The sequence below is a fragment of the Argopecten irradians genome, chromosome 1 (genome assembly GCF_041381155.1).
Source record: "Argopecten irradians isolate NY chromosome 1, Ai_NY, whole genome shotgun sequence".
NCBI classification, from domain to species: domain Eukaryota; kingdom Metazoa; phylum Mollusca; class Bivalvia; order Pectinida; family Pectinidae; genus Argopecten; species Argopecten irradians.
Window position 1 is genome coordinate 39,146,641 of NC_091134.1, and position 11,924 is coordinate 39,158,564.

Consider the following 11,924-nt stretch of genomic DNA (forward strand, 5'->3'; position numbering starts at 1 on the left):
AATATTTTCGATATTATATGAATAATTTATGTCCCCAGTAGCACTGTGATATGAAGGTTTATTTCCCCTCTGATTTGATATTTCTCTCGAGTAAACCCTCGTGAAATATCACACCTTGGGGCAAATACACCTTCATAACGCACTGCAACCGGGACCATAAATGCATAAAATTAACTAACCAGATAGTACGTTCTTTTAGAAAGATGCTGCAACCAAGGTTAACAAAACTTAACAATAACAAAAAATTGAAACGAATATAGGGGAAGATTCCGTGTTCTCACACGAAAAGAACCATTTATAAGATATGAAAGTGATTCTATATTTCAATATCTAAGGCACCGTATTTGCAAGAAACAATGATCCCTAAGCACATAACAGGGGCATCCTGAACTGATAACAGGGGTACATCTGCCGATTGTAAAAATGGCGGCGATGTCAATCTCTCTTATATATATGTTTTTGGTTATAAGTCATGCCATTTGTAATGTACATAAATGTTATATATGAGGTCAGACGTTCAAAATTTTTCTAATGCCGCAAAATTTATTCTTTGAAATGTCCTAAAATTTACATATTGCAATGCTTAGAGAAGCGATATTTTTTCATTTATCTTTCGATTAAAACACAGAGATTTATTTTTTCCCTTCTTTGTTTTTTTGTTTTTTGGGTTGTTTGTTTTGTTGTTTTTTTTTGTGTGTGTGTTTGGAAACAAATATTTTTCCATGCTGTATAAACTACTCGCAACCAAGTAAATTTACACTTGACCCGACCATATTTCAATGCTGGTCGACATTTCCTAACGACAGATTGGTTATCTAAGCTACTTATACCTTTGTTCTCAATCTAGTCTATAAATAGACGAAATGTAATTTTATCGATATTGAATTTTTGATAACAGTATCTGTCGATATTTATAATCCCACAGAAAAATGATTTTGAAACATTAACAATATTATCATTGTTGTGTAAAGCATGATTTTGTTTTGAAAATGGTTACAGCGCTTGGTATACAATTTACCTTTATCCACCCGTGAGTCAGACAGGTATAAATTATGTGTTACAGTAGTGCAGTTCATTGATAACAGTGTGCTGTGGGCTAGTCAATAGTCACGTACTGATAACAGGCTCTGGTAAACAAAATGGCGACCTCAAATATGGTGTCTCGTTTCTTCCTTGTTGCCGTTTTTCTTTCTCCAGTTTATGGGATGATGGGCTGGTCAGAGTAAGTACGATAAAGAATGTGGTCATTGAAATAGGTGTTAAATTATGTCTTGCAGTTTATATTAATTTTATTGAGTCTGTACAAGACTTGATCTTGAAGGGAGTGTCTCTGATATGAAACTTTAAAATTTCCAAAATCAAGTTTTCGGACTAAATCGTATAATCTATTTTACCGAAAGGTTTATTAGTCATAATCATATTTTGATGCCCGGTTTTCATATTGATACATTTGGGAGCTACATATACTAGGTTTTTGCTATGTAGATAAACGAATTCATTTTAAAACTTAATAACTTATTCTTTATTATTTTATTCGAAGTGACATATTCAAGAAAACACACTGTTTCTCAGACTAAATTTTGTACTAGAAAACAGTTTTCTTAAAACTAACGTCAAGACATTGATCGCTGATTAATTAATTAGACTAAACGTCTTTGTTTCGGTTATATCAGAACCTAGGATTGGATGATATTGTAATTAAAAAACTGAACATTTATGAGAAATCCCTTTAAATAAATGAAAGTGTGCTGATATCATATTCCTTTAATTTGTTGAAAATACAAATGTAGTTTGAGGACAAAACGTAGTTATGTTCATTATCATTGTTTGTTAGCAATGAGAGCACGGTTGATTGAGCTGTTCCTTGTATTAAGCTTTTATTTTGTTTTTAAAGTTTTTTTATCAGGCTTTTACTTCCTCCGCTCAAATGTTATGTCCTTAATTTGTTGTATGACTGTAGTATCATCTGACGATAAGCCTGCTTTTAGCAAAAGATTTATCTTCTTCCGGTTGAGTAATGATTTCCATTAAAATATAATCAAACTGAACTCAAGTTAACCTATTCAGGAAAAAATTGTATTTTGATATTTTATTTGCAAAATAATGAATAACAGTGACATCTTACACCATTATGTATATGTTCATTGTTGAATAAATGATAGGGAAAGTACGTACCAGATATATACCAATTTGCAAGCGGCCAATAAAATATCATGCTAAGATAAGAACACTTTCAAAGATTGCAAATAAAGCCTTAGTTAAAGAGCACATATTCTCCTCCAGACGACTTATCTGGTACTTCAGTCGGCTGGTCGTCCATAATTAAATTAATATCGTGATGACAAAATTTTCCTAACAAATTTATATTTTCTTTTTATAAAAGGTTGTTTTCCACGTGGCTGCAATTCCGACCTCACGCCTGTCCTTCGTTAGATCCAGGTACAAATGAACAGTTTACTATGGTACATACGGAGGGTAGCCATTGTAGATCTTCCCTACAGAACAGGTGTCATCACCAATACCACCATGGCCACAGGACCAGAAAAGGCGGATTCTACATGTCGTCAACGTATGTATACCGTCAAGTATGCTTAATCAATTGTATGGATACCCGTTAGTATGGGACAAGGAAGTAATTCCAACTGTGTCGACCAAAAACAAATTGTCAAATTTTCGAGGCAATCTGCCCCAGTTAGTAGATATACCAAGTAATGATGATGAAGATAAATAATATTTACGATGGTTACGTAAAACTCAAAGGTCATCATATCAGAACTTTAAACCTGATATAATATTTCAGATTATCAGTGTTCTAGTTGTTACTAGATGTAAAGTTTTAAGTATAGATAAACGATTTTGTGGTATTTTTCCAATGGTATATTATCCCTCAGACTTTTTGACAAAATATGTACTTATTGTTTTAACAAGGAGAATTAGAAATTCCAGTCCTGTCAACCCATTCTTTGGGATATCGGTATTTAGGTCATTGTTTACTAAAAACACTGACATTAAGGGCTTAAAAATTCCATTAAGGAGATCACTTTGGATAACTGTTTTTCTCGAAGTAAATTTTATTTCTTTTATGATAGATGTTGAAAATTTTCTCGATATAACATATTATTTGATATATTATCTTGAATAAATTGTTGATGTTTTATCGTGGGAGAATAAGGTGCGGCACACTTCATACTGCAAATTTAATTTTACCGCGACGTTTTCGCGTTTTCATGCCTGGGGAATTTTTCATGACTATATAATTGTTCAACTTTAATGGCTCAGTCGTTAACGGGTTTGAAAGAAATTGCGAGGATTGATTTTGATTTTATTATTGCAAGCTAAATTTGCGAAATGTTTTCCAACACTAAGAAGGTTTACAGTATTTCCACGATCAAATCGTTAACGTGTTGGTAATTTTTCAATGTACTCTATAGATTGATGTACAAGCTTATGGTTCTATTTTCAAAAATTATCACTATTTCGTTTCAAAAACAGTCATTGGAAGTTGAAGTGATATTCATACGTGAAAACTTGAGTGCTAGATTTACAATGAACCCGTGTACTAAGTATTGTTCATGCGACTTTTGTAAGTTCAATATGTCTATTACTGCCATCTCAGATATGGAAATATTTACTCAGCCAACTGAAACATGTCTTCTTTTGCTTACCTCCTATGTTCTATTATTTGTTTTACCTATAGGTGTCTGCTTGCCATCCGTTATCAAATGACCTAGGTTATTTTAGTAACATTTACAGACCGTCAATTAATACAAGCATTGTATGCTTATAGGGATAAATTAAAATAAAACTACAAAAAAATATAAGAATACATCATGTTTTTTAATTATAATTTCTCATCACCACAGGTTCCATGGACCATGTTCCTCAATGAATACCACCACATGTAGTAATTATGAATGTAAACGGTCATGTGTGGACGGATATCATCGGAGCGCTGACGGCAAGTGTGTTAGTACAGGTAGGTCAGCTTTGAATGTTTGTTTCACATTTATCAAGGTAAAATAGTCAGTTCACCGACACCTATATTACTTGCTTTAGTGATACGTTTCCGATTTGGCATCGACTTTTGATTTGAGACCAGAATAAGCAAACGCAATTTGCCTTTTTACTAATGATAATTAGATATTTCGACGAACTATCGCCATAATATTGGATACAGTTCGACATATGTAATTTTTTTAAATTGTCTGTATTACCTGGTTTTTTATCAGCATTGTATGGTATTTTTGAGGAATTTTAGTTTTGCCCTGAAACTTTGATTCGTGAAATGATATTTGACGAATAAATTAGACATATTCTTACAACTAAAACACGAAATTCGATTTTCTCGTCTTTAGTGTAAATCATGAAATTTTTTTACCGACACAAATAACCGAGTTTACGATATATTTACTATCATCATTCTGTCCCGCTGGACCTTTAAGCAAAATACTGTATAGTTTTATCAGAAATTATACCAAATTTACATGCATATGTACATGTAAGTGATAGATCGTCCAGTCCACCCTCTACAAAATACCTTCTTTGGGATATCGGTATTTAGGTCACTGTTTGCTTGAAAGACTGACATCAAAAGTTGTTCAAAAATAGATCCACGTGTGGTTTGAGTCAAAACCTGTACATAAACCTTCTCTTAGGAATGTATCCCTTTTAGTCACTATCTACCTTGTTTGATATGTCTTATTTAATCTTGGCACAAATTCAAAATACATTGATAATATTGATATAAACTGTAGTGCAGTTATCTGTCGCTTTCGTCAGTTTTTCGGATTCATCATGCCCAGGTGATTTTTTTTTCAATTGTGACTTTACATTTTGTTCGTTTATAGTCTATCCCGAAAGAAACCAAGACATAATTCTTCTTAAGTACCTAGTTCTAATATATTGTTTGTGTTCTTCCCTTAGTTTGAAATCTTAAAATCATTAATGATACAAAGCTTAATTAAAGTAGCAACAATTATTCATACCTACAGGTATTATCATTACATTTAAATATTAAATGAAGAACTTGCGGATATTCTATTTTCATTGATTAGGTCTGTCCTTCACCTGAATTTGTTTATAATGTGATGTTGTCTACTGTTTTGTTTGCAGTGGTCCCACATTGTTTCAACGGCGGATCACTTAATCACAACTTGACTAAGTGTGAGTGTACTGCGAACTTCACTGGGGAACAGTGTGATATACGTAAGTGTTACTAAAGTCACATTATCTAGAAGCAAAACAAATTTTACACTCAAATACAAAAGAAAAGATACTTTAGGTCGCTGAAAATGTTCATGTAGCAAAAGTTAACATCTGGTCCCAGAATCATGAAGCAAAGACATAAGGTTTTTGCTTATCCAATCACAAATGACAAATTGTTTTAACGTCATCAGAGATTGACTAAGTTTTTGAAATATGGAGAATCTCAAAGTTGATTTTGAAGGAATTTTCACAACTACATCCTGTAATATTGCCAGTGTTGTTAAAAGATTCATTTTTCTTAATAGAAATGAAAATGATAAGAAATGAAAATGATATAATCAGATTATGTTGTTTCCAGCTGTTTGTAACCCTGGCTGTAGGAATGGCGGAGTGTGTTCCATGCCACCAGATACCAAATGCTACTGCCCTGATCACCTAACAGGAAACACATGTGAAATACGTATGTTACTTGAATATTTTCCTGAGGACGCCCCTCTCGATTCGTATCGAAAAAAGTATTTTATTGGTTTACGATGCAAACCTCTCTCCATTACATGTATTTTAAGAATGCATCTTGGTTACAATGTACAGCTAACATGAATCAACGGATGTATAAAGTAAATTTAAATAAATAGTAATTTGCACAGATCGCGTCTATCGATGTTTAGCAGAATAAACCTATCATCAATTTCAAGTCCAAATCATTATAAATCGAACATCACCAAATAACCTAAGTGAAACAAAGATGTTTTCACAGCAACAAAAATATTGCATCTGTATTTTTCATCATTTTTTGTTTCTGAACCCTGTATAAATCAGTAAATTATCAACGCTAATCGGATAATGATTTCACTATTCAATATTTTTTTTATTACCTTGATCAAAAGATGTTCGTCAGTTAATTGGTTTGATTCAATTTCTATTTTGTTTTCATAAGCATTATGTGGAGACGGTTGCCATAACGGAGGAGAGTGTATCCTTACAGGCCAAACTACCCAATGTGTCTGCCGTCCTGGTTACTATGGAAACAACTGTGAATGGAGTAAGTATTTTCTTTTCTCTGAACAACATCTAAATATTCCTGGTGATTCAATATTCATGTTTTTTTCTAACTTTATCGAAATTTTCATGTCAGTTATTACATCTTTAACAGAAAAAAATCATGCGTGCTCGAGAAAAAAAGTTGATGAAGACAATGGGATTTTTCCGTCGATATTATACCGTATAGACGGTTACTTTCATGGATGAATATTTTCGCGAAGCGCGCACTCTTTGGCTTCAATAGTATAAATTTTATATAGAATTCAAATAATTCTAATTATTTCACAGATCAAAATTTCACGACCACGTCCATGAACTGCGAAATCGCGAAAATATCATACTCACGAAAATAAGCAGCTATGTGGTAATCGTGCTGTTACGGTACGTTTCGTGTTAAAATTGTTATCACCAAATGGTCGTGTAAGGTTGTGACCTAATCGGGATTCCACATAGATTTGTAGAATCAATGATGAAAAGCAGAAGAGACACTTATTTTGCAGAAACACTTCGTTCTGTTGCCATTATGCAGTTTTTAAGTTCCAAAAACTCAGCGTTAGGGCATATTTTTCGATATATTGTTTTTCGTGCATTTTTATTCAACATCATATGTATTTTCATCAGTTTGCGCCCCTACGTAAACAAAATTTATCATTGTTGATTTATGTCTTTATACGTTACAATAGTATATCAGTAGATACAATTGTGTTGTAGGACGGATAAACTGTGTTATATTTGCATAGCATGTCCACTTAGACTTATATATCAGTCAAAGTACTGAAACTGATAAAAGGTATTATAGCATCCTGTTATTGTAGCTAAGATCATCCCAATGATTGGTGTTCGGATTTTGTTAGGTAGATAATGTGATTCAACATATTATTAACAGACTTCAATCCATTTGAGTATCATAGCAAATACAGGTATCCGTCCATTCGATGTCGATCTAATCCCAATGCCAATACGATAGACCGTCGTTTATTACGTGGGGCTAAGTGGTTAAAGTGTCTGACATATTAGGTCCCCACTCACCTTTTACCATTTCTTAATTGCGAGTTCGATCCTTGAATCAGTAAAACTTGAAAACAATATAGGAGATAAGTTGATTGTGAATTGTTATACGTGGATATGACGTGTACTTTTCAAATAGGTTAAAATGTTTCCCCCCCCCCCCCATTTATTTTTACCGCTTTCGTAAATGAAACAAAACTTTTTTCAGGTCTTATCAAACTAACGATCTGCACTTATTCCAGTTAGTTTGAGATTGGATTATTTGTTTTCATTTTAATATACTGTAATATCACTGAACCGTTTTCTTTACTGGAAAATGCCATGGTATGTTGCAGCCAATTTCTACCCACCACAGTGTAATGCAAATGACGATGTCGATAATACTACCACCTGCATTTTTGACGAAGAATGTGAGAACGGACATTACTGTTGTAGTTTACCCTCCAATTTTATTGAGGGTCGTTGTGCCGTGCCTGAGAACAATATAACGTGCATACATCCGGACGGAGCTGTGGTGGCCGTCAATGATATCTACAACAGTGTGCGGGACTGTCAGACATGCGTATGTAAGCCACCAGTGAACACTTCCGCCGAACATGGCGACCTCCAGTGTTTCTCTAGTGGTTGTTCTAGCGACTTCCTGTCGAATCCTCACTGCTGCCCCAATACAATTGGTCAGTATTTCATAAATTGATGAATGAATGATATTATTTTAAAAATGATTTGTAGTTCATCACATCTGGTCAGGGTTTTTTTTCATCAGTACTGATACATCTAACTAAATTTGTCTCTATCAAAATTTTAAAGAGAGATACCTATTCACAATTCAAGATAGTACAGTTATCAAAATGATTTCAATAGAATACTGCATTGTATTTAAAGACGTTACACAGCATATAAACAAATATGTTTACCTTTGTTGTAGATAACAAACCATGTCCACGTAAGTATAAATGGTTTCGGTACTCTATCAGATAATATGACACATTTTAAAAATGGTTTTGATAATTTCATTTGATGAATACAGAAAATATATAGCTGTAAAGATGTTAGCTTTCAATGATTTGACCAAACTTTAGCCTGAAATTGTATCTTCGGCCGTTGTTGCCGTGTTAGGGAAAGGGCACAATGTACACAATGATGAAAGTTTGCACAGTACTCAAATGAAGTTCATGTGAAAGAAGTTAATTTGTGTGAATGTCCATATTGCCATAAGCTGTCGACTTATATAAATATATAATAACAACTATTATACTAGTAACGTTTTTTTGTTTGTTTTTTTTTTGTTTATTGATATTTGGTATTATGGTTTCAGCTCCTGTCATTAGCGGATGCCCTGAAAATGGCAAGATAATTATGATATATGCGTCTGCATTTGAAAACAGCGCCCCTCTTCTCGATACTTTTGAGGCTCATAACTGCTTGGGGAAGCGTTTACGTGTAGATTTGAGCAGAGTGAACTTTCAAGCTTGTGCTTGTAGTGAACTCAGTATCTATAATGTTAGGGCAACTTCAGAGGAGGATTTTAATAAAAGACAAGGAACATGTGACTTCCAAGTAACAGTGAAAGGTAAGTTTTGTCATTGTGTTCAAATAGCGCAAGATCGTAATGTCAATAACTGTTGAGTAATTCCCCATAACATTTCATCTCGGTACCAAATACGAAAAGGTTACTGTATTTCATTTCACTTAAACATTGAACGTCTTTCGGTTGGCATTCATAGAAAAATGAGTGCCACTACTGTGACACGATTTCTAACCTCATGTGGGATAGTTGCCACGTATACTGACCGCTGGTCAGTGGGGTTTTTCGCAGATACTTCGGCTTTCCTCCAACATATATACCTGACACGTGCTTAATTGCCCTTGGCTGTTAATTGGATGTTTAACTAGTCAAACCAAACAAAACAAAACCATGTGTTCGATACCAATTGGTGCTCCGTAATCTTATTCTATTATATAATCTTCATTTACTTTCTGATTTTTTTTCAGATTTAACTCCTCCTGTGTTTGTAACATGTCCGGCAACAATATATGTCCGGCAGGGGGAGACTGTGAGCTGGTCTAAACCAGAAGTGTTCGACAATGTAGGAGTTCAGCAAGTGGAACTGTATAATGCCAGAATACAAAACAACAGTAACGACATCTATCCTGGGGTGTATTTTCTCAGATACACTGCCACAGACTGGCAACGAAATGAGGCGATCTGTGCATTCCGGGTACACGTCTCACACAAAAGTATGTATGTCTAGAAGGTGTTGTACTAATGTCTATAACTTGAATAATGCCATTTAAATGCAAATTACGGGAGAAGGCAGATAACTTCCTATTGACGGCAGATAGTTTCCTATTCATTTTATCATTTCAAGTGACATCGGTAGTTTTGTATTGGTTGCATTGTTAACTAAACTTTTGGTACTCCTTTTAGTTTGACTAATAACAACTCTTTGCCACAAATAGTTGTTAATGCGATTGCACATTTTACTTTGAAATTCAATTTTCACAAGGAAATATTCATGAGACAATTTAGTTTTTTTTAATTTGTATTAGAATTTTCAAAATAATTTTAACTTGAAATATTTATATCTTTAATTTTTATATTTATGTGATTTATTAGCATTATTGGCTAGTCTTTTGGAAATTTAAGATACACTATAAAATTCGAGTGTTATTGTTGGTTAAAGTAGATTAACCTAAAATCTTGGTAATAAGCCTGAATCGAAAATAGGCCGCTCTCGAAAATAAGCCTGGGATTTCCTACCAAAAAAGATTATAAGCCTTGGCTTATTTTCGAGATTTTAATGTATGTTTGCATCAGAGATAATCACTGATAATTATATTTCAGATACCGACGACTCCAACTATCCACTGGAATTAAGACAAAGGAAGACACTCAATTCGCCTGTAATCATCGGTAAGCTTTCTAAGATATTCCTTAGTTTGTTCTGTGTTCTCCATTTATCAAATGAAATTACGGCAATGGAAATGTTAAAAGTTGTCACATTTGTTGAATGCAGTAGAATCTTGATAATCGATATAATTTCTTTGGTTTATGAAGAGGGCACTGACAAAAGTTTTACGGGAATTCATAACTATATTGTAAGTTGACATAATTCTTCTGAAATAATATGGAATTTATAAAACCCGACCAGTAACGTGAAATATCGGTATCACAAAGAATCCCACTATATCTAAGTAGTGTTCCTTTTGGATAAGTTTGTTAGTACATAGTACTGTATTTGCAAGCTCATTATTAACATTTGTTTTGCGGTTGGTCCAATGATATATTTATGGCTGTAACTCGTCTTATAGTTGTCTTATATAGTTTGTTCAGAGATCCAGCTAAGGCAAAAACTTGTGAATAATTTGTATCTCAGCTAGCTCAGTGTCGATCTTAATAGAACATATTTTTCATTCAACTCTCTGTCTGGAACTTATTGCTTTATGATTTCATATTGGGTTCAAATATCGAAGGTAATTGTGATTTTTTGTTTTTCCGGTTGTCTTTCTTTATTCTGTCAATGTTCATTCTAAGCATGATTTTAGTTTGCAGCTTGAACTGTTACTGGGGTTCATTTTGAATATCAATATTATTTCGCAGCTGGTTCAGATGCCGGCGTTCATTTTGAATTATAATTCTATTTTTACAGCTGGTTCAGTTGTCGGAGTTCTTTGTATCACCCTAATCGTCGTCGTGCTTATCTTGGTAAGAGTTCGTCACATTCGAAAGAAGCGTCAGCGAAGTGGTCAACGACGACAACAACAACAGTCCTCGACAACACCTTCTGACATATACAGCATATATACCACAGAACCACCACCTTACGAAATCGCCGCCAAACATAAGCTCCCTAAGTACACTAAGTACAGTGTGTCAGACAACCCTCCGGAATATGACGAAATCACCCAAGATGCATTCGACAATCCCTCGTACTCTTCGACGGAGGAAGTCGCTGGCTCGTCAGAGGGCATGCGCAATCAGAGTGGAGAAACGACCGCTGGCAAACGCATGACCAATGTTTGATAACGTTGTTGTGTAAAATTATTTGTGTGTACATAGATGCTTTCAATACACAGACACATGCACGAACAACGTGTAATATAATCATATCATGATTATTAATCTTTTAGACTATCATTTAAATGATTTGCAATATGAAATTAACCTCCATGCGTTCGAAAAGATAATCTTCCGTAGGAATTATTGGAATTATGGAATAAATGTGTGTACAAAAATATATATGTTGATGAAGTTAAATTTGACCGTTTTTACTATTAAGTTCATGATACACTGTAGCGATGATAATGTATCACTCTCAAATGTACGCGAAATACAAAATTCCCACATGGTGCTGTAACGGATTCTTAATAAGATATCTAGTAAACAGACAAAGTTATTAGCGGAGTCATCATCAATATTCATTCAAAACGCGTTACTACGGTAATACGTTTACTTTTTAAATAAGTTAATTTATAATATTTGTAATTACATGTATTTGATGATATTTTCCGGATTTGAAGTATAATCGGCAAAGTTTACAGTCACATTTTACGTGAGGTTAGTGTATTGGTGATTAATGAAATTGGTCATATTTTTTCTGTGTTCATTTATGTTGTAATTGATGTTTGACATATTAAATATGCGCACATCTACTCATTGTCTGTTTATT

General features: G+C 33.8%; 1 protein-coding gene across 1 annotated transcript; it reads left to right on the forward strand.

Moving 5' to 3' along the window:
• The first annotated feature begins 940 nt into the window (after positions 1 to 940).
• LOC138327356 (uncharacterized) lies at positions 941 to 11,907 on the forward strand. The gene is made up of 12 exons (XM_069273395.1): positions 941 to 1,222; positions 2,384 to 2,569; positions 3,864 to 3,976; positions 5,113 to 5,205; positions 5,564 to 5,665; positions 6,143 to 6,247; positions 7,590 to 7,928; positions 8,180 to 8,197; positions 8,570 to 8,824; positions 9,247 to 9,492; positions 10,100 to 10,168; positions 10,905 to 11,907. The coding sequence occupies exons 1-12, from the start codon at positions 1,140 to 1,142 to the stop codon at positions 11,276 to 11,278; spliced, it is 1,983 nt and encodes a 660-aa protein (XP_069129496.1). The 5' UTR covers positions 941 to 1,139; the 3' UTR covers positions 11,279 to 11,907.
• Positions 11,908 to 11,924: the final 17 nt, after the last annotated feature.

What these genes read in the sequence shown, in the direction of transcription:
- LOC138327356 (XM_069273395.1), top strand. Translation starts at nt 1,140, where the DNA reads ATGGCGACCTCAAATATGGTGTCTCGTTTCTTCCTTGTTGCCGTTTTT. An exon ending in GGATTCTACATGTCGTCAAC is followed by an intron (nt 2,570 to 3,863) that starts GTATGTATACCG and finishes TCATCACCACAG; the next exon opens with GTTCCATGGACCATGTTCCT. An exon ending in TGGAAACAACTGTGAATGGA is followed by an intron (nt 6,248 to 7,589) that starts GTAAGTATTTTC and finishes GGTATGTTGCAG; the next exon opens with CCAATTTCTACCCACCACAG.